Source organism: Cuculus canorus, chromosome 3 (genome assembly GCF_017976375.1).
Source record: "Cuculus canorus isolate bCucCan1 chromosome 3, bCucCan1.pri, whole genome shotgun sequence".
Classification (NCBI taxonomy): Eukaryota; Metazoa; Chordata; class Aves; order Cuculiformes; family Cuculidae; genus Cuculus; species Cuculus canorus.
Genome location: NC_071403.1, coordinates 44,375,329 through 44,398,830, shown reverse-complemented (window position 1 = coordinate 44,398,830; position 23,502 = coordinate 44,375,329). Strand labels below are relative to the sequence as shown.

Below are 23,502 nucleotides of genomic sequence, written 5' to 3'. Positions count from 1 at the left end.
ACACTTTGGGCTGTAAAAATTTAGGAGAGGTAAATGGGATTACAGGGATACTGATATTTCTTGGTGCAAGTAGCCATAAGGTGGCTACTTTCTGCTGTGGGAAGGGAGATTTGGAAGCAATTTGATATTAAAAGGCAGAACTTACGTACAGAAATTCCCTGGATATACTACCTGGTTTACTGGGGCTAAGTGGCCAGGTCTTGGCAGTGTGGGGCTGCAGGGGTGGCCTCTGACAAGAAGCCAGGAGCTTCCCTGTGTTGGACACAGCCTGTTCCAGCTGCCTCCAGTGGACCCATCAGTGGCCAAAACCGAGCCCATCAGCCATGCTGGTGGTGTCTCTGTGATTACATATTTAAGAAAAGGGGTCGGGAGGCCTATTTTGCCACTTGCTTCTGCAAGCAGAAACTAGTTTGTAAACTTAAGGTCACCTCCATCTCCTTTGCTTGTATGATTAACCTTGTTTACAGCATAAATGTGCCCACCTGTTGATATGCATAAGAGATGCTTATTCAATCTTGACATTTCGAAGCCTTGTATGTATCTGTCCAAGAATTACATAAGTTTACGTAGTCATGCCAGAAGTGAGGTATTTTGGGGCAAAACAAAAAAAAAAAAAAAAAAGAAAGTATGGTCCCTTGTAATGGAACAAAAATACTTATTTTCAAGGTTTTTGTATTCTTCCGTCAGTCTTTCCTGTCTTCTTTTCCTGATGTTGCATGAGAATTACATCATGAAAAGTCTCTAGGGCAGAAAAGGGAGTCCAGTTCCCAGCATCATTATGTCTCCAAAAGATTATGTCAGCCACTCAGATCTCTTTTTACTATATATGCTTAGAATCAAGGAGAGTGTCATCCTGTTTGGTTGGCGGGTCTTTATGGCATTTATTTTAAGTGAGAAGAACGTTTTTGTATGTACGTACTTCCTTGTTTTGTTGTAATTAGAGCACTAGACTCTTGTTTAATGATTAAGTTCTTTAGAGGCAGGCAACTGGAGTATAGAAAGAGTATACACATAGCAGATTGAAGAGGAGTCTGTCTTGCAGTTTTGGAAAGCAGAACTTACATCAAAGGATGCAAAGTCCTACTTTGTTAGAGCAGGAAAATCAGCAAACAAAGTTAAAAAAATCTAAAAAGCAGCTATATTGCTGGGATCAAATTGCTTCAATTACATGCCAAAGCATGGCCTGGAAGCCAAAGCCTTAGCTTTTTCATATATTCTTTTTCTTTCCTTCTTTATTTAATCTCATAACCTTCTTATTTTTATTTTTATTTTTATTTTTATTTTTATTTTTATTTTTATTTTTAACATAATCCATTTGTTTGACTGGATTCTTCACATCCTTTTGAAGGTGATTTTAAACTCCATTGCTTTTACTGTGGTGGACCACATCTCTTGTGCTCCTTAATGCACATATAGCAGTCTTGTTTGCCGCCTCCTTACAGAGGTGTGTGTAAATGTCTGTGTGTATTTATGCAACTAGAAATGTTCTGATTCTGTAGAACAAGTTTAAAGCACACTGTAGGTTTGCTGTCACTATTGTCACCGCAACTTGTATTGCTAGCATGGAGATAGTGTGTGCTGTGTTTGTGTGAAGCCCCTTGATTTCTTTTGAGTTAGACTAGGTGACTGCCACTGCCTTTGCTCTTGCTTGCTCACTTCCTTTTGAGGAGAATAAAATCTGACATAGTCCTTTCTTATGTGAATAGACTTACAAAGGCAATGCCAATGAGACATCCAGTAAAGAATAAAATTTAGAGTAGCTGAAATCATAGCCAAATGTGAAGTATGTTCTTGTATGGCTTTTGTGCTTATGCATTTTGATATTCTTGTATGTCACTGTAGCAGTTCCACAATAGAATCTAAGGTTTCAAGTCAGTGAAAATTTATATATTTAAGAATAAATTAATAAGCTTTATTAATAAGATAACTGTGAAACAGATCTCTTACAAGCTGACAGCATTTTTTCTTCCTTCAGTTTTAAAGAAAATTGGAGATCTAGTAAGACAGTATAACTTAACTGGGGTGGGTGAATAGGGTCTGTGCTTGTTGTTTGAGGGGAAAGGAAATAGGAGGAGGATGTATAAGTAATGGACTCCTAAAAATAACCACAAAGCATGTGTGGAAAACAGTAAAATATTTTTGCTTCCATGGATTCTTGCTGTGTAAACAGAAGATAAGCACTTAAAGTACCTAAAAGTATAATTATGTCCCTGTTAGATCACATTATTTAGAAAGTAAACTCATTTGTTTGTTTTTTTCTAGGTTCAAGAAGGCGTTTGAGTCAGAGCCAACATTACAGTCAGGAATTAATTATGCAGTTCTCCTCCTGGCAGCTGGACATTGCTTTGATACTTCTTTTGAGCTACGGAAAGTTGGTAATTATATCTTGCAAATTCACAATGAAATCGCATTCTAGTGGAAGTATGACAGCAGACTTAATGGGAAAAATCTGATGATTGTGTACAGTTGCTTTGACAGTGAGAATGTGAATATTTAAGTTGGTCCCCCCACCACCACTACTGATCCCACCTGATTGCAGATTAGTGCTGTCATGAAGACAGAGTTCCAATTTCAAGGTCTTAACTGGTTACCAGACTGTAGTAAAAACTGGCAGCCCTTCTTTGCAATGGCATAATTGGTGTGAAACAGGAACACCTGAAGGGAGAGGAGCCAGTTCCAGCTGGCATTCTTTCAAACCAAAACACTCTAGAACTGCAGGGAACATGGACAAAATTCCATTCTAAGAGTGGGAAAAATGCACTTGGGCTTGAGATAGGCTGAGAGAAGAATGTTTCTCTTCTGATGCTTTCTTTGAGGCCTTCTGAATGTCTGTATTCATAGAATCACAGAGTCGTTTGAGTTGGAAGGGACCTTTTAAGCACCATCTAGCCCAACCCACCTGCTGTAGGCAAGGACATTTTTCACTAGATCAGGTGGCTCAGCCTGCTCCTTGAACACTTCCAACGATGAGGCATTCACAACTTCACAGCCTGGTCCAGTGACTTGCCACCCTCATCATACAAAACCGAAATAATCTTGCTTAAGAATTAAGATGTCTGTTTTTCGTGTGATTTTGATGGACAGTGCAAAGTCAAGATTAGTCAGTAACACTTTCAGGGAATTACGGGAGAAAGCATTGCATGTTGTAATTTGTAGTTAGAGATCTTTTGAAACTGGCATTCTTCTCCATGAATTTGTATATGCAAATTATTGTAGACTGTTTTTTATCCTCTCTCTCCTGAGGAGGTTATCAAGTGAGAAAGATGCAGTGTTCACTCCACAGGGTGTATCTATAATGAGCCACTGCTTTAGTTTAGAAGTTAGGTGTACACTCTATGTCTGGAAGTAATTTTCTAGATGGAGAAGATTTTTGACTGTGAATGCCAGAGTGAGATGGTTACTTTCACATAGATAATGGAAGTGAAATTGGAATTCACCGGTGTGAATGAAGGTGTTCATTTGAATCTGATAGGCTGCATAGAGTTGCCCCAACTACTGTGTTTGCCCTTCTGTGAGTGGGCAAGATTTTGCTTTTTGGATTGGATAGAATACTTTAATCTCTTACACTAAAATTTGAATTCTTGTGCCAGTGTAGGAGGTAAAAATACATGTTTTGCTTTCTTTGTAGCATTTGCAAATATTCACTCAGCTGGCATAATTTTAAATTAGATACTTTAGTGAAGCTTGGACTGTATTTATTGTGTAGTTTAATTTGAATCCTTAAATTTAAAAGAAAGTTCCCAATTGCACACAGGCTACAGCCAACTAAATTTGGACAAATTGTAATGATGAAATCTGGGTGTTATTTGTACAGATTGGGTGTTTGATATCATCTTCACATGAGTTTGGCTAGTGTTGTTTTCCCTATTGTTTATATGAAGAACATTACAGAAATTAGGATTCCTTATTTGTTAAGGTTCCATCCACGGCCGATAAATGATTTAGTGGAGAAATCATTAGGTAGTAGCTATATGGTGGAAGTTTTTTTTTTTTTACCTGTTGGTGCATCTCTCTTATGTAAACATTTACTTGGCATCTGCTGCAATCCCTTGTGTTATCTACTAGTGTCTATTTTTCTTATTTCATTATGGGAAATACTGTTGTGATACTTAAAGCCTCAGACTGATTTAGCTATTTTGAAACAAGTTTTCGACTGCATATATAATATAGACCGTATGTGTGTCATTGATTTCTTGTTGATAAGACCATGGTCACTGTTCATAGAATTGTAGAATACAGAGTTGAAAGGGACCTCAAGGATCATCTGGTCCAGCCTTTCTTGGCAAAAGCACAATCTAGACAAGATGACCCAGCACCCTGTCCAGTGAAATCTTAGAAATGTGCCGTGTTGAGGAATCCATCACTTCCTTGGAGAGATTACTCCAATGGCTGATTGTTCTCCTTGTGAAAATTTTCCTCTTTGGTCTAATTGATCTCTCCAGGAGTAACTTGTACCCATGACCTCTCATCTTTTCCATGTGACTGCTTGTAAAAAGGGAATCTCCGTCTTTGTAGCCACCCTTTACATTTTGGAACATGGTGATAAGGTCTTTCCCAAGCTTTCTTTTCTCAGTGCTGAAGAAACCTAATTTTCTCAGCCTTTCCTGGTATGGGAGGCTTCCCAGTCGTTTAATCATCTTTGTGGCCCCTCTCTGGACCCTCTCCAGCCTGTCCACATCTTTTTCAATATAGCAGGGACTAAAACTAAACACAGTATTCTAGGCGTGGCCTGGCAATCGCTGAGTAGGTTGGGATAATGGCTTCTTTATCTCTGCTGATGATGCCCTTGATGATGTGAGCCGGCATCCTGATGGCTGTCTTTGCTGCAGCAGCGCACTGTTTGGTCATATTGAGCTTCTTGTCCACCAAGTCCCTTTCCACAGAGCTGCTCCCAAGGTGGGTAGATCCCAGCCTGTGCTGCACTCATGGATTATGTTTTACCAGGTGCAAGACCTTACATTTGTCTTTCTACAATGAGGTTTGTCAGCTGACTTGAGTTTTGCTAGATTCTGAGGATAATATAGTATATTATCTATATATAGTCTAGTTATTAGTTAATTATTATTGTCTTGGGCTAACATTAGCGGTTTAACCAACAATAAGCAAATCCACAGAGGCTGTGTGGGAAAATGTTTTGATTTTTTTTTTCCTATCCCAAGAATCTTACATTCGCGTCACTCTTGATGTCACCTTTTGTGTAGATCTGTGTGAGCAAGACCATTCGTAAGCAGTAGTTAGATTTGCCTTTCAGTTTAGTGTCCACCTGTATCATGATCTGTAGCACATAGATATCAAAGGAATTTTGTCTTCTGGTGGGAGATGAGGAGAAAGGCGAGAGCAACTTGGTTGAAGTTCAGTACAAGTTATATAAAAATGATACTGATAAGTTGGGAAGAGCTAAAGAAGGATATGGCCCCAAATAGCACTTCAGAGGATGCATTAGGCTGTAATTAGAAGATCAATATTTGATCACGTTGGCAATAATGTCATAACTCTAGTAAAACTAAGTCTGGTATCCAACAGAATTTTTGCCAATCTGTGTTAGATCAGAAAATTTGCCTTGTAGTAGTTCCTACCTCTATTTGTCAGGTAATAGTTCAAAACTAAATGATCATGTGAAGCGTTAATGAAATTCTTCCTATTTTTTTTGTATAATATTGCTTTCTTAACTGTACAAAATTGCAGAACTTTGAGACCAAAACAGAAATGCAGTGCTTTGCATTGACAGTAATGATCTCTCCAGGCTGTGCAACTTTGGCACACAGAGGGTCTTGTAATATGAATTGTTTTGTCAATATTTGAGCAAGGAAAGCAGCTTATAAATAAAGCCTTCTTAGTTACATTTAACTGGTAATATCTACTTCCTCTATCTTATTTTCTTCACAAGCTGTGGGTATATTCTTGGTGTTATAAAAACATTGGCTTTTCTGGCATTAATAGTTCCTCTATTTCAGGTCATTTACTTTTAAGGCTAAGTATTTTTGATAAAACATACTAGAGTTCAGCTACTGGTTTGGGGTTTTTTTTCTCCCGCTGCCATGAATGCAAAGTTTATCATGGAAGGAGAGAATGTCTTGACTTTGCCTGGATTTTTTTATACTCTCAAAAAACTGTTAAAGATGGTAAAATCAAACTAAACTAGAGAAGAGAAATTATATGAGGAGACCACAAACTCACAGTGAAATTCACGAAGGTGTTCAGTTTGCACCAAAAGGTTCTTTGTTCCTCAACCCCTCAAAAAAGACCAAACCCACTGGAAAAAAAAACAAACCCACTGCTATAAATTAGAGTTATAGGCTTTTGAACCTATTGCTAATACCTCCATGCCTCAACTGCTTTCTTCTAACTTGCCTTTCAGGGACAAGGAATTTTGTAGATGAGCTTTGTAGAGGAAGGTCAGCAAACTAGAGTGAGTTTTAGCACTGAGTATCTCAGCTTTCTCAGAAGAATTTGATGAGATGTTTTCTCTAAATGTTGTTTTCTCTAAAGTAATAGGATTCACTCCACAGAATACTTGGATAAAACTTTGAGTTCATCTAGGCTGTGTAACAGTAATGATTCCCAAACCCGGTGTCTTCTGATATCATTGCTGCTACACTTCCATCCTTTCTCCCACAATGTTCTTGTATTTCTCCCTTATTCCGTGACCTGGGACTCAGAATTCTTGCTATCACCAGTCTTACTGTCTTAACGAACGCTTCTTCCTGGCACATCTGTAATCCCAGTCCCTCCCTATGTGACTTGTACTTTTCATCAAGACCACATGCTTAGTTTGTACCTTGCTTTGGCTTTGTTCCCATGTCTGGAACACTGGAGGGTTGTCATGGGTCGGTTCCTGCAGGTGCAATGAATCATAGCAGAGTACATAAGCCTGTGAACCAGACACCAGTGCAGCTTCTTACTGTGACAAATAGCTTGTGATAACTTGTCAGCAGACAATGCAACTGTGACTGTCATCACCCTGTACTCAGTAAAGGCCCTCCACACAGTTATACTGCTCCCTTTCCCCTTCCTCCCAGGAAAAGTACACCTGTCTGAAATGATTCCTGCATCTCTGTGATGCCGATACCTTACTTCTCTTGTGATGAGGTCACATTCAAAGTCTCTGGAAGGTAGTAGGTGTCTTTCTACTCTTGTATGTTGTTGTCATGTGCATGCAAATGTTTTAGACAGTTACGCTTCGGGTAACTGGGTTTTTTTCCCATTTACCATGTTGTGCGTATAGTGCATAGGTTTTGGTTTCTAGAAGTCAGCTGACGCTGAACACATTTCACACAAATTCCCACTTCCTATCCTGCACCAACAAGTGTAGGTGTACATCCTCAAGTGATCTCTTGACAATGTGCATTGTATACCACCCTAGCTCAAAGCTGTATCGTATACATAGAGATGGTCACTGCTGTATGTTGTGGAGTTGCTGGACGTGCATTGCATCCTGTCTCAGGTAGATCTGAGATATTTCGTAAAATCTGTTGTATTTTTTTCTCTTCAGGAATAATTAAACAAATTCTTTCCCAAGAAGTGAACAAATAATTTTTTTTATATATATATAATTTATAATTATATTATATATATTATTTTGTTCTGTATGTTACTCAAGCATGACAATTTCTTGTTAGCAGGAGAGCACAAAGTGTAAAATATAGACATGAAATAAGCTATAGAACACTTGGATACAATTTCACATTTTAAAAACATTTTTTGTCTGATGTTGATGACATAGAAATGTGAACAACTGGAGAAAGCAAGATGAATTTTGTAGATTGAAATATAGCTAATGTAATGATACCCATTTTTCATAGGATCTGTTACTGCTTCCAGCATGAAATTTAGTCTATTAGTTAAGGAAGGTTAAGGAAAGAATAAAGATCAACAGTTGCATTAAAATTTCTTGTGAATACTCAGCCTAAATATCAAGGACAATGGAAGGTGATGTGGAAGGGAAACTGTCATAATGGAGTAGTGTGGGAAAAGTGAATAAAAGGCTATGGCAGTGAAGAGGCTTGCCTTCTAAGCTGCAAATTGTTTTTTTTGCAGAGAATGGTGTAGCATATTTCATGTTAGCTATAAATATGTAGGAGCTAATATGAAACGAAATCATCCTGAAGGCCACAGGGAAACTTGTAGTTTCCAGTAAACTTAGCAAGTCAAAATAAAACCTGAGGCTCTCCATAGTCTTGAGTTGATGAGGGACTTATGAATATTAATAGATGTCTTTCATTGGGGTAGGACTTGCGGCAATAAAAAGAACATCACTGCTGGAAGAAGCCCAGTGGATCATCTGTTCCTTCTGCATGGGACCTTGTCTATAAAGGTAAGTTTGGGGCTTGGGGCTTGTAATTAAAAAAAAAAAACAAAGCAGAAAAAAACATAATAGGTGCCTTATTCAGCATCTGTTAAGTTTTTACAGCTATGTTGCTTAGCCTAAGGCCCCAATTTACCTTTACAGATAAGGTCCATGCAAGAACATAGGTAATCTGACTGTGGCCTTGTCCTGACAGTGATGTCTTAAAGTTGCTTTCTTGAGAAGCCTTTAGGAGGAGGGGGAGGGTAAAAAAAAAATCTGTTACCACTTAGGGTGTTTGGAAGACATATAACACTAACTGGTAAGTATGATTTCCATCTTACTTCATTGAAATGGAGAGGCTGCAGTAATTTAAACAATTAATAGATTTCAAATCAGAGAAATGGTTATTTTAAAACTGCATTAATACATTCCTGTCACCTCTTATTCTTTTTACTACAGGAGTAAAGATCAGCAGCCTGCTTGGTAAAAAAGGGAGCTTGGAGAAACTGCAGAGCTATTGGGAAGTGGGATCTTTCTTGGGGGCCAGTATGTTGGCCAATGACCACATAAGAGTCATCCAGGCTTCAGAAAAGCTGTTTAAGCTAAAGGCACCAGCATGGTAAGGTGATAAGTGAGATCACATACGTTGCTACATATTAAAACATTGGACTCCTTCAGTCTTCACATTTGGCATCGTATTTAGGTGACAGGAGATTGGTCTTGGTTTTTTTCACAGATTTTGTTGTCCGTGTATTGTTTCACTGTGGTTTCAACCAAACTAGGGACTCTTCCTATAGATTTGATAGGAGTCTTTCATTTGGTGCCTGAGAAGGGCATATTCACCATTAGCTCCAGGCTCTTCTGAGGAGGATCGGAGGAGTTGCTTGTAGGCACCATACTTCAGTAGTTACATTGCTGAAGAGAAATGGTAGTGGCATGTGGATTTAGTCATAACTGCTTGAAAGTTTTTTGGGAATGTGGACAGCATGGCTAGAGAGGTGTGGATGTACCTCAGAATACTGTGATGATTATTGCACATGCCAACTGTTTTAGGAACTTGAACATGAATGAGCTGTATGATACAAGTTGCATCTCATTATGATTGAGAAGAATGAAGACTAAAGTCCAATTAATAGAAAGGTTATAAATCTAGGTTTAAAGACAACCCTGTAGACTCAACATCTGTTACACTAAGGCCAAGAGCGCTCCAACAGCAGGCATCTGTTCTGCTTTGGATCTAGGCAGCAAGAAAGGGTCACTCACCTACTCATCAAGGGCTGGGATCCTTTTAGCTAGGGAGAACAGTCCTTTCTGATCAAAAAAAGTGGTCACTCTGCCAATTGAAGGAATGTGTATGTGACTGCCTATGTATATTTTCTTTTTATAAAGGCTAAAAAGTGTCTCCAAAAGCTGATCAGAGGGGAGTGAATGTACGTGTGCTAAAATAAGGAAATGATAAACTTCTGTATCGACATAACATAGGAAACTCAAAATTAAAAACTCAAATTTCTGACCAAATATTTTATAAATGCTCTTTATAGTGTATTTATCTGCAAGGTTTTCCATTTTTACTATGTGCATGTTTTACTGAGAAGCTGGATAGTGCACTCTGGAAGTCTCCTGGTAGAGTTTTCTGGAGTTTATGTATGCATGGTTGTCAGGATTTTATGTATCAGTGCCTTTGGGGTTTAAGTCTATGGATTAAACTCTGAAAATGCAGCGCTCTCATTTGTGCTTTAGAAAGGATTTCTCCTGTGAGCAATTCTGCCCCAGTCTGTTGCCTGCCGTTCAGCAGACCCCACTTGATGCAAAGGGGAGTAGATACAATACCTTAAGCCGGATATCCCCGTGGCCTAAGAAGGATGATTGGAAAATGCACAGCTATGGAACTGCTCCCAAAAGGCCCTCTGAGTTTACATTATACTTCTTGTTATAAGCCTCTAAATAAAGTTTTCATGAATAGTCTAATTGCAATAACTGCGATAAATCCTCTTTAAGCGTGTAGATCTCATTGCTGTGGTATTCATAAAAATGGCACAAAATTCTGTTTATAACTTCTTGTTTTACAAAAATGCCAAGGGAAAGCAGTGTTCCGAGTACCACGAATCAGGGATGATCTGCGTTTAGGAGAGGTGTTCAGCACTGCTGTTGTCCTTCCCTCGCAATGCCAAAAGGCTGCTTAGTGGAGTGATTGTCATCTTTATAGTATAATCAGTTCCAGAAGCATCATGTTTTAGAAATCTGTTAAACAACTGCCAATGCACATACAATATAGAAGACAGAACGGTGTAGAAAGTATAAGTAGTGGACTTCTTGCCTGAGTTTTTATTTAAGTTGGTCACTACTGAAACAAGCTTGACCTGGGCTCAGTTTTGTCCATAGGTGAATGATTTAGTTATTTCATGAAGCTTTCATGCTTTAGGATAGAGGGCATTATACAGGATCAGGAATATATGCAGGAAGGAGTGTCCTGGAACTCATTTGTATTTCAAGCTACTAGTACAGCAGCTATGTTTCCAATTCTAAATGGGAAATTGATATTACTAAAAGCAATCCTGGAGAACCAAAATCTTAGTCTTCCTTGGTGTTGCAATGGTGAGGGCTGTAGTTGTGATTAAAGGTGGAGACAACTGTAACAAACTGATTAATAGGTAACAAACTGTATTAAATTTATTATCTGTGTATGTTTGGGTGATCACAGGTACCTGAAGTCTGTTGTAGAGACTATTTTGATAAATCAGCATTTTAAGAAACTGACTCCAGAACAACATACAACCACACAGGAACTTGTGGACTTCTGGATGGACTTCCTTGTTGAAGCCACAAAGACGGATGTGTCTGTAGTTCGATTTCCAGTAAGTGATTATTTTGTTGTGGGTTATTTTTCATAAATTGTGACATAAAAGAAATGAACAGAAAAATGAACAGAAAGCACTACTTCGTTTTAGGTTGCCAGCCAATAAACCACTTGCCCAGAAGAAATGTATTTGTTCTGCATGTTAGATTGGTTTTAATTGATTGTACGTAGCTACAATGGGATTGCACAATGTGTTCCATATGAAAGTAATAAGGAAAAAAAGTCAAGATAGGACTTCACTATTTATTGTTTGCTAACAATGGGTATGCTTCTAAAGCAAACCTTTTCAGTGTATTCCTGGTGATACTATATTCACTATATTATGTTTTGAAGACAGGATATTTAATTTTGGTCTCTTTCTAGCTCAGCAGGTTTTGCATAACCTGTTGTCAATTAAGCCTGTGTTCTGTTAGAGGTTAAAAATCAACCTGAGCTGTAAGAGATCTGTTGTTCCAGCTACTAAACAATGTATTTCAACAACATTGTACTATAAGCATATATATAGTTTTCTGATTTCTTCCACAAACATTTTGTTGCAAATTTTTATTAGATACCCTGTGCAATGTCCTGAAAGCATACTGTAAAAAGATCTTTGTTCCCTTTACATATTAACTGTATATGTGTGGAAAATAATGTCTTCGCTATTCCTTTTGGCTAACTATTAGCAAATAGAGCCTTTCATTTTAAATAGCAGTTGCTGTTGCCTCCCAGATACTTGAAGTGCATGCTAGTTGTTTGGTACAGTTCTTGTGGTTTCTGTGTGTAGACAGGATAATAAACCATAAGGAAGATTTTAATGCTGAACACCAAAAGCTTGAGGCAGTAAAGTGAAAGCAACATAACACTCTCTAGGGTGTCTGGTTCTCCTCCAAGGAGAATGGGCATAAAGTTTTGCAGGGAAGCAAAAAATATTTTGAATACTCTGTTTTTTGTAAAAGATAAGGCCATGTTCTTTTTAGATTTTTGATGATGAAATGGCACAATCAGATGTTTAAAATAGGCTCCAACTTATAAAGCTGTCCAATTCAAATGGTTTGGATTTTTTATTAATATTGAGACACAAACTGAATCTGATCATTGCAGTAGCGTGAGCCAAAAGATAAGCAAAGTGACCGCATGGTTTGATTGTGTTGTACAGGAAACTATTCTGGCGTTGCAGACATGCACGTTCTCTCATAATACAAGAATTATATTTCTGCCTATTCAGAAGGAAAATGACACCATTCAACAAGTGAACTAAGTGAAAGATTGTAACTATTTTTTCCTTCCGTTCTCCCAGATTCTCACGATTAATTTATCCTGAAAGTTTTTTGCAGATTTCCTTATTCTGAATTGTTCTCAGAGCTTGAACTTAAGGACTTCACTGCCCATCAGTATTAGCTTAGCTGTCAGTTACTCTTTTATCTGGTAGTGTCGGTGTCATCACCCTTTTTGGCCTTTAGAGGAAGAAATGACATAGCTTCTAGGTAATTTACTGTAAAGACCTCAATTTGTGAATCAATCAAATCTCAATCAAATTGTAGAAATAAGTGCCTGGAGATGCTAAGCGATATGTTTGAAATCCCACTGGTCATCATTTATAGAGCTAAATGCCTAGATACTTTTAAAATTTCACCTTGCACTTCTCCAGTGTATCTGTGTGCTCATTGACTCTGTAGGAGGTGACTCTAGGGCTTGGCTCTTTCAAAGACTTTCTACTTAAGTGTTTATGTTTTGGGTTTTTTTTTTCTAAGAGCTATAGGCCAAGTTGCCTCAGTCAGTCATTATTTCCTGAACTAATTTTTTGAACACCCCCAAAAAAAATTCAAACAAGAAATTCTGTATCTTTTGTATTTCAAAGATAAAGATTTGATTGGAGGAGCTTTCATAGGAGAGGAGGGGGCAGAAGAAAGGGAGGAGATTATGAATGTGATAACCACCTTTAACTTAGATCTATTATATAAAGGTCTTTTGGCTAAATGCTGAGGGCTTGAAATCTTCCTATGCATGCTGCAGTGGAAGAAAGTAGCTTTTTCTTGAATTAATAACAATACTTCACATTCTGAAGAATGAGAATACCTTCAGCACAGGCAATATAGATTTGGTGGTTTAGACATCAGATTTTAACCACTGAAAATCTAAAATAAATAAGCAGTTTTAAAGAATTGTGGTTTCTCATTAAATAGGCATATTTTCACTTTTTCCTTTAAAGCATGCTGGAAGCTTTAAAGATCTGGAAGTGTAATATTTCTGGCAGAACGTTATTAAAATGCCAGAGTGGCTGGCTTAATTTACTAAGCGGTTATGTTGGACTAAATCTTGCTGCATTGCATTCCATCTCTTTTACATGATGGTTCTGGGTTTTGTTTCACCTATTCCAGGATATTTTTTCTAAGCTTTAGGTGTCAGCCTCTTGCAGTGGTGCTTGTTGCTTTTGAGAAAATCATTTAATCTGGTGGCTACAGTTCACAGTGGTCTAAATCAAGAGCAGTTCAGTCTAGCTCTAGGTTGATGTGTTTTTCTGGTTTACTCAAAGACAGTTCTACCAAGATATGATAAAGGTATGTTGTGAATCCTGTCCACATGGGAGATGGACGTTCTTGAATGGCATTGCAAAAGAATGAGTGGTGATGGAAAGATTTCAAAATCTGATAGTTGCCAGAGAAATAATTTGGAAAACTGTAGTATGTGCTACCAATTGACACATAATAGCCTTACATAAAACACCTAAATAAATTGGCACTTTTTTAATCTTAAGTTACTGTGAGCCATACTAAACTAGGTGAGTACCTAAAATTTTACGTCTCACTGCTTCCCCCGTTTTTCCTGCTGTGAGACTACAGAAATAGTTTTAACAGATTTTAATACTTTTTGAAGTTCATTTTGTACTAACTCTTAAAAATATTTTTTTCTACAAGGTTTTAATATTGGAGCCAACAAAAATTTACCAGCCTTCATATCTCTCCATCAACAGTGAAGCCGAGGAGAAGACTGTATCTATCTGGCATGTGCTGCCTGATGACAAGGTATACCATGATGTTGTCTGTAGTTGTAACTTTTTTCACAATGTAAAAGTATGCATAGTACGTAAGGTACATAACATGTAAACAGTTGCATCTAATGATGGATTGTGCAAAAGAGATAAGAGTTTTAGTTATGTACGGGAAAATGCCATGCATTTATTTTTTAATAAGCCATTTTTAATTTTTTCTTTAAGTTTGCCCTGTTGTTCAATGGATATTTTGTCTCCATCAGTTTTTAAAACAACTTGCATCTTTGGTATGATTGTTTTAAACCAGTGTCTAATATACAACAAGTCTATTGTTTAAGATTTCAGAAGTACTTTACAGTATACTGTCATCATACAAATAATATAGTGTAAAATTACTTATTCTAACAGAACTGTCTTCTTCCTATACCTGCAGTATTGCTTGTCAGCTGTGGTAAATAATCCTTTAAAATGGAAGTAATAGAGACTGGTATCTTAAAATAGGAGCGGAGTCAACCAAAAACCAAAGAAGTATTTGGCGAAAGGGTAGATAGAAGCTCAGAAGGTCTAGAAATTGGAAAATTTGGGAAGTCTGTATGTCAAGGTGTGAGATAGCCAGATGTATTTGGAAAGGAGCTCAGAAAATCTGGACATACAAGGGGAGAGGAAAGCTTATAATGGTTATTGCATACTGGGTTGCTTAGGAGTTGAAATGTTGTTGAAGAGTGCAGACAGGGAGGATATTGTAGAACCTCAGAGAAGGACAGAAACATAGGGGGAGTATATGAAGAATGAATGGAGGCGGAGTTAGCTGGAAGCACAGCACTGGAGATGGTGTGGTTTGTAAGAACTGTGTGGTTCTCTAAGAACTAGTGCTGTGCATTCTTCCATGGCAGCGTTTTGTTTGCCTGCAGAGTAGGACAGTGGAGATCTATTTTTCAGGTAATTCATCCTTCAGCTTTTGTATTTGTGTTCTGTTAAAAGTGAAACATTTTTCATGCAGAATATGTGAGTCTGTACTGCTTAGAATTTTTGTTGTGAGTTCATGAGAAAATGTAAATGAACAGTGGCTGAAATAGCATATTTTGGGCACAAACTGAAATGTTTGCGTAGACCAAACATGTTTATCTGTGGTTTATTCTGACTGTTGTTTTTCCAAGTAGGCTCAAACCCAAAATTTACCATACAGTAAATAATGATTTGGGAGTACTGCAGAGTAAGCCTTGCAATTGTGAAGTATGTATTCTGAAAGTATTTCTGTATTCAGAATGTAGTCTGTTTAGAAATTTGTACATGCACGTTTTTTTGGGTTTTTTTCTGTGGGCTTTTTTTTGTGTGTGTATATAGTTCACCTCCAAACAATACTTTCCATTCTGTTAAGTGGCTTATATATAGTATAAGAAAAACAGAGGACTAGAACAAATTTTCTGGATATTGAGCCCAGTTCATTTCTGCAGACACTCTTGCTGTATACCGAATACTAATGCAGGTTTTACAGATGACCACTCGTGCTGGAAAGTTGTTAATGCCACTGCAACTCTAGAATAGTACAGAGCAGAATACTGCGGGCGAAGTGGAAGAGGGTTACTCTGTCTCCTAGCTTTCAGTCTGAATTTGTTGCTATTTCATACTTATTTGGTTATTTTCTCTGTCTGCTGTTGACCTTACAGTATTTTTAAGGAGAATCTTAATATCTCTGTATTGTTGGGGGTTTGTTTGGTTGGTTGGGTTTTTTTGGCTTAGGCAAAACAAGTAGGCTTGGTGCACTGGCCACACATGGCACCTCATTGCCATGACTTATGTTCCAATTTGAGTTAACCTTACTTGAGCATGTCCACTTAGATTCCAAAAGTGGTATTTCCTAGTGCAGTCATGTATCTTTTAGTTACCAGGGTGGTTTGCCTGATAGTTTCAGCAATGACCTTTTTCATTTCTCTGTCACTTGATTGCTTGTGACTGGGAGAAGTATTTGGATGTATTAGTCTGTACCTGTTTGGTGTTCCGTAGACAGGTATTTTGGCTTTGCAGAGTTTGTAACCTTTCCTTCCTAGCGTTTTCCATTTTTGTAATTCTGTTATTCCATTGTTAAAGTTTCTTTATAGCATGTTATGTCCTCCCATACTGTCCTGCCCCCTGATATGAGGGTTTTAAATGCACCCCCTAGTACTTTCACTCTGGTCAGAATCCTTACTGTGGTGAGCTTATTCAGTAGCTCAGAATCTGATTGGTATGCGGTGCAGGCAAGCCATAACACCCATCAAAAGAATGCAATGTGCAATTTCTTACACTTTGGCTCTACCATTATAGTCTGTTGCAAGTTTGTCAAAGTCCTTAGAATCCAACAGAAACCTTACAGGGAGAAAAGAGACTAAAAAAATTTGGAGATACCTGCTTCATACCTGCTTCCATGTCAGCTGAGTATAACCAGTATATATATTTGTCTTTAAGAGTTTTTTTTGAAGGATATAGATGTATGATCTGTCAGCCCACTGCAAAGAGGAGGACTTTGATTTTTACTAGGCATTTTAGCAGCTGACTATCAAGCAACGACCACCTATCCCTACTGCAAGGGCAGGTTAGACAGCTGCGTTTGGAAACTGCTTCAGTCATCCAATTTCAACCTACCTACCACACGTCTGTCAAAGCTTTACCAGCTCAGTCTTCTGATTTCAGTTCATTTTGGCTCATGAAGTAATGGTTTTACTTATTTTCCAAAATTCACTAAGTGCTCTAAGAATAAGAATTTTGAGTTATGGAACGCATGAAATTCCTCTCACGCACAAAGAAACTTAATTTCCATTTCAAATCCAAACTGGAACTCAGGGAATCCTGCAGCCAGCAATTTTATGATGAAAAGGCAAATGACAGTTGATACCAGCATAAATAACGTGGCCTCTTTTTTCTGTGGCTGCTCTAGCAGGTTATCTTAATATCTATGCCTTTAATAATACAATGTTTAACAATAATGCCTATAAAAGTCAGATATTGTTATATTTTGCAGAATGCACATTACCTTTGCCTTACAATTCCCTAATTTTAGCAGCCCTTTCTGCATGCAGTTAGAGGAATGCAACAGTGCTGTTTGAAAGTTTGAAATAGAATAGCCTGTCTCTGTTTTGAATTGGCTTCTGAATTGATTCTGAGTTTTGTTTTAGATGGTTGGTGGGTTTTTTGCCTAAGTAAAAAACAGATGCTGAATTTGGATAACACGCTTGACATGTTTACTGCAATGTAATCAAAACTTGGCAGGACCATGAGGGACATAACTTTTATATTATTTCACTGCCTGTGAACATCGTGTGGTAAATGAAAGATATATGAATCTGTGAGAGATTAGATGACAGGTAAAACCAACAATACATACACTATTTCCTACGTTTCTTGAGTATTTCTGCCTGCCAGGACATATATTTTAACTTATTTAAATTTCAGATTATTCCTAATAGTGGGAATTGGACCAGTACCAGTAGCTAAGCTCTGACAAGAGTTTCCAAGCATGAGAATTTGAAAAGTGACAGTTTGTGTATGGAGGGAGGACTAAAAGACAGTGCAGATACACGCTCCTTATTAGCAGAGGGTTTGAGTTGGTGATCTTTCTCCATGCCAGAGAACCAGGCAAGAAATGTCTCTGGTCAGTTAATTGCTCAGGTCACTAAAGTGCCAAATGAAATTTAACTTTAGAAAGCAGAGTTTCTTCACATACATTGCTCATTATGGTGGGATCCCAAGATTGCCAAGGGCTTTGAGGTGTGGTGTAGTTCCACCTTTTCCTGAAAGGAGAATGTTTTCTTGAGAAGATACAAAAGGCTTCTGTTTTCTACAGTAAAGTTTTATTAGAACATAAACATAGGGCAATATAACTGTCTACAGAGAGAACTCTGTTCTGCTGAATGTGACAGATATAAATGTAAAAGGTCTGCAAATAAATGAGGACTGGCCCTTTGTGTTTTTTAGAGTGGCTTTTTTCTTCCAGCCTTGTTAGTTACTCCAACTACTCTTAGGGATTTGGCACATTCTTACTGCTCTCTTCTGGATTCTTAGGGAAATCGTCTCCTTTTTTGTTTCTTTGAACAAAGATTCAGATTTGTTCCTTCCTTGAGCAATTCCTCCTACTTTTGAAGAATTTCCCACTTTGCTGTCCGGCATCAGACTTCTTGCTCTTACTGCTCTGCCTGAGCTTCCACATGTTAGGCCATTGAGCAGGCTCTTATTACTCTCAGAGGTGGATTTTTTTTCCTAGACTTCCTAGAGGTTTGCGTGTGACCTCGGGTTCAGACCAGGCTGAACCTCCTGGTTTGCATAGTTTGTAAAATAGTGTATTGCATTTGCAGAATAAACAGTGAAGAAACAATCTGACCAAAATTTCTATCTAGAACTTCTCTTGCTTTGGTTTTGGGTGGAGAAAAAAAAAAATGCCCTGAAGAATAAGTGTTACAAGGTCATAGACTGTTATAAATCAAGTGTTTCTATTTCTGTCTCTTGAGTTTTAGGATAGAAGATATGCCTACTGGCACTTCATTTGTAAAAAGGAATGTTTTATTTATTTTATTTTTTCCTGTGTGTTACAGAAAGGTATCCACGAGTGGAACTTCAGTGCTGCTTCTATCAGGGGAGTAAGGTAAGTTGTTTCACTTTCACGTTTTGAAGTGAAGAGCATAACTGAAGGTGTATTGTATTGAGCTGCTGCTGTGGACCGTGATGGGGTAGCAGATGCAGAACTGGGGCAGAGTATTACAGGTACTTTCACAGGTGCTGTGCTCTAGGTGAAGCCCCAGGAGTGTTATTCCAGATTCAGCAATTACTACTTGCAGGATTCATTATGTAAAAATTAGTGAACATAGTCTGTTGAACAAAAATGCTGATATTTTCTAGAAGTTGGTAGTCACTTTTCTGCTAATTAAAATTGAATTAAAATAACACCCAACATTTCATGTCATCTTACCTGATTTCTGTCACAGCCTGGTGCTGCTTGGTGCACAAAACACATAAGCCAGAAAGTAACATGTGGATACAGAGTGGGAGGGTATGAGGAACTGACAAGATCAGGATGTCTTGCAGTGTCCTACTTGCTTGCCTGCTTTTGGGTTTTGGTGTGAACTTCTGCTTTTGGTGGGTTTTTTTTGTTTCTGTGACTGTTTGTAGATATGGCAACAAAAGTATCTCAGAGAAGGCCCATAGGGAGAGGAGTCTGTCAATGTAGAGTGTTGGTTAGACCACAAACTGAAAAATTGAAGATTGTTTGAGGGAACTGAAAAGGGAGTCAACAGAAGAATAAACAACAAACAAAAAAATAACTCAAAACCTTCCAAAGATTCATATGGAGTATATTGACATGGATTAATAAATCGTAGGATCAGGAATGACATGTATAAGGAAAGACTGTTTTGACTGGATTAGAAGAGAATGAAGTTATATGTTCAAGGCTGCCTTTCTTTTCTTCAGCATGCTTCCTTCTTTGTGAGATAATGATGAAGAAGGAAACTTCGACATCTGTTTGCTTGATTTCAGCAAAATCTTTTCTGTCTTCTAAGAAGGCTACTTCTAAGGCGAATTTGCTGGAAGGAGCTTTAGTCTGGATTGTGTGCCATATTGTCAGTAGAGAACAGTTGAATTTGAGCTGGTGGATCTGCTTCATTTAGCCCAGGCTGAATGTAATGTCCATACTGTTTGTGAGGGTCCAGCCTTGCAATTTGTGTCTTCTTGTAGTAGGAAAGTAGTGTTCTTCTAACGCTGTGACTTCTTTGGATCAATTCTTAGTCTTTTTTATTTTTCTATGATTTATCTATGTTTCGGTATCCTGCAACTTTCAGTTTTGGTGTTTGCTTTTAGTGCAATAAAAAAAAACGTCCAGAAATCTTACTTTTTTAAAAATAATCATTGCTCTGTTCTAATAATAACTCTTCTATACACACAAAGCTGTTGCTGTGTCTGCAGTACATTTTTGCACAGATGGATGATTCTTTTTCCTTCCAAAAAGTAACTTAAAAAAAACCAAACTATCAATAGGCACAGAAATTCAGTCCTGTGGGATTCAGCTTATTTTAGGCAAAAATTGCAATGATACACTTAGTTCAGTCTGGTTTTGGTTACAGTATGTTTTTGTGGACTTCTTGGAAAAAAAAAATTATTTATTGTTCTTTCTTCCCTCCCTTCCCCAGCCTCTTTATTAAACTCCACTGTGCTCAGTGCCATTTCCGGTATACCCTCCTGCATTTGTCGTTTGAATTGTCAATTGTCATTTAATTTGTCAATTAAATTAATTTCCAATCTGTTCATCGGGACAGATATCCAAAACAACTTGAAAGATTTTACAGTAAGCCACGAGTCACTGTGAATTCTTTGAAAACTCTCTAGCTGTCTCCATAAGGAGCTGCAGGGGTAAAGATTTATATTATGCAAGCACAAAATTGCGTAAGCCTTTTCTTTTTTCTTTTTATTTTCCTTCCAAATAGATACAAATTTCTGATAATTTAATTTTTAGGTATTTTTCTTTTTTTTTCCCTAGTTTTATGAAGGCAGGTATTCTTTAGAGTGGGACAGCCTTCAGAATCAGGCCTGCTTCTATTTGCTGGACGACGAAGAGCTTGACATGAGTCGGCAATGTACACTTGCAGCCCAGGCGGCCAGCTGAATCCTGGGCTGCATCAAAAGAAGCATGGCCAGCAGGTCAAGGGAGGTGATTCTGCTCCTCTATTCCTCTCTTGTGAGACCTCATCTGGAGTATTGTGTCCAGTTCTGGAATCCTCAACATAAGAAGGATACGGAACGGGTTGGAACCGGTCCAGAAGAGGGCTACAAAGATGATTAGAGGGCTGGAGCACCTTCCTTAGGAGGACAGGCTGAGAGAGTTGGGCTTCAGGCTGGAGAAGAGAAGGCTCAGAGGAGATCTTATAGCGACTTTCCAGTACTTGAAGGGGCTACAGGAAAGCTGGGGAGGGACTGTTTACAAAGGCTTGTAGTGATAGGACTGGGGGCAATATGTATAAACTGGAGAGGGGCAGGTTTAGACTAGGCGTAAGGAAGAATTTCTTTGCCATGAGAATGGTGACGGACTGGAAAAGGTTGCCCAAGGAAGTTGTGGCTGCTCCATCCCGGGAGGTGTTCAAGGCCAGGCTGGATGGGACCTTGGGCAGCCTGATCCAGTGGGAGGTGTCCCTGCCCATGGCAGGGGGGTTGGAACTGGATGATCTTTTAAGATTCCTTCCACCCCAAACTATTCTATGATTCTATGATTCTATTCTGCTTTTGTACCCAGACTGGCTTTGTCTCCTTTGAAGTTCCTAGACTTAAAGTGGTCTAGGATGAGGGAGTTGGCAGCTTTTAGGGTTCTCAACCTTTCTAGGCTAGTAAGAGCCAGCTTTAGAGGTGCAGCCTTAACATACAAGGCGGGTCTTTGTACATGTAGGAGGCTTTTTCAACGAAGTCCTCCATAAATATTTACTGTGTTACATAAGGAGACAGCAGGTCTGAAGAGACTTCTGGCAATGAAATGGCTGTTGTTTCTGGTAAATAATTCAAAATGGTGACTTGAGGGTTCACTTTTCTGTGTGCTGTGTATCAGCCAGTGTAATCAGCATCTTATTTCATGAGTAATGGAGTTCAGCTCTCAAGAATTCCAAAGGGACTTGGAAAGTACATAGAGCTCTCTGAGCAGCACAGTGCTAAATCACACTCTGTATGCAGGCAGGCAGAGTAATTGGTTTTAGTTTAACAAACTCATTGATTAGTGCTTTGCTCGCCAATGTAATAAAATCTGCTTTTGTCAGATGCCTTCTTGACCTCTTAAACAGTAATGTTTATTACTTATTCAGGCAAAAAATTACTGTTAATCTTAAAGGCTACGTCAGAGCTTTTGGAATGTGGCTGCTACCCCAAGGTGCTTCGCATCTTAGGTTAACCAGAAAAGTCCCTAGTGTTCTGCAGAACTGACATCATATGCACAAGAAGATACCACCTTTATTTTTCCAATTTAAAAATTGAAAAATGAAGAGCAGGCTGAAGTCACTAGACTGCAAATTGTTTTTTTCTCAGTGTTCAGGACAAGTCCTGGATTATTAAATAACTGTTACTTGTGTTGTTTCTGTGGGAGAATGCCTCAGAGTTCATGATCATGAATGTGGTGTTGGAAACAGTGAAAAACTTGAATTCAGATCTGCATACAGTTTTCTTCATAGCTTAAGAATTGACAACATGGATGTTCATCTACCATCCCAAGTTCTTGGACTTGGAATATAGTCAGGCTCTACTTAATTATAATAGTGAGAGCTGCCTGTACTGCTAAACTTCTAGAAAACAGACAAAAGTTCCACAAAGCTGCTTTTCTGTGGTCGCTGCCAATAGCTCAACTGTTTTGTCTGCTGCTTCATCTGGAAGTATTAGTAAGCACTACACACAGCATTTGCGATATTTCTCATTGCTTAAGATTGCTTCTAGATGCGCGTGACCTGGGCTTAAGGCCATGCTGCATCTTGCTTCCCTGTTTGCCTTTGGAGTTTTGCAAATTCAACACCAATTCTGCTGTCCTAGAAGTCAGTGAGTACTAAATGTGCTTGGGAATTCTCAGAATGAGGCATTTCCTGAGCAAATTTTCCTGTCTCTTTTTATACCTTTGTATTTTTAGGTCTTCCTTTTTTTTTTCCACTTCAACAACTTTTTTTTCAGGGAGGAAAGCAACGTATAAGCAATGTAAACACTCACTTAAAGGCCTTAAATATTTATGAATTTGCCTGCCCTCTGTGTACACACTGCATTCTTACCTTTTTACTCACTACTGTGTTAGTCAGTGGCTTCTGTGCATGTCAGGTTTTAACTGACTGATTATTCAGTAAAATGTTTAAACTCGCATGGAACTTGAAGTGAGTGAGTAATTCTGTTAATATCAGTTACTCTGAGAGTTTAGCTGTAAGAATGAAAAACTTGAATTAAAAGGTAATTTATAAACTGGCAACAGTGACCTTCGTCCCAGATGAGTACATTACTTAGCACTTACGAATTTTTCTTAACATAAAAATAAATTAGTTGCCACATCGATGACGAGTGTTTTTATAATGAAGCTCCTTCTTCTTCTCATAAGTAGCTTCCTGAAAGGCGGTCCCTCCAGCTGGCCTGAGGAGTCATTTGTTTATCCAAAAGTTACAGGGCAATCCAGTAGAGGAATCATAAAAGGCAGCAAAGATCAGACAACCTTAGACACATATGAAAGGTTTAAAATTACAAATATTTCCTGATATTTAAAGAAAAACTTATGTTAATACAGTCATCAATCCTTTGACACAGCATAGAATACCATTCTACTTTATTGGGCTAGAAAGTAATTAAAATCATCATAGCTATCTTGATCAAGCAAAATCAAAGCTTTGTCCAGTGTCTTATAACTGTTAATAAGGAGAC

The 23,502-nt window shown here is 38.2% G+C and overlaps 1 protein-coding gene across 1 annotated transcript in view; it reads left to right on the top strand.

Moving 5' to 3' along the window:
- The window catches only part of MAP3K5 (mitogen-activated protein kinase kinase kinase 5), a 106,749-nt gene that overhangs the window by 52,029 nt on the left and 31,218 nt on the right, over nt 1-23,502 (top strand). Inside the window, exons 8-12 of the mRNA XM_054061142.1 lie at nt 2,263-2,375; nt 8,747-8,906; nt 10,989-11,142; nt 14,042-14,149; nt 18,681-18,730. Coding sequence (XP_053917117.1) covers nt 2,263-2,375; nt 8,747-8,906; nt 10,989-11,142; nt 14,042-14,149; nt 18,681-18,730 — 585 coding nt within the window. The remainder of the gene's footprint in view (nt 1-2,262; nt 2,376-8,746; nt 8,907-10,988; nt 11,143-14,041; nt 14,150-18,680; nt 18,731-23,502) is intronic.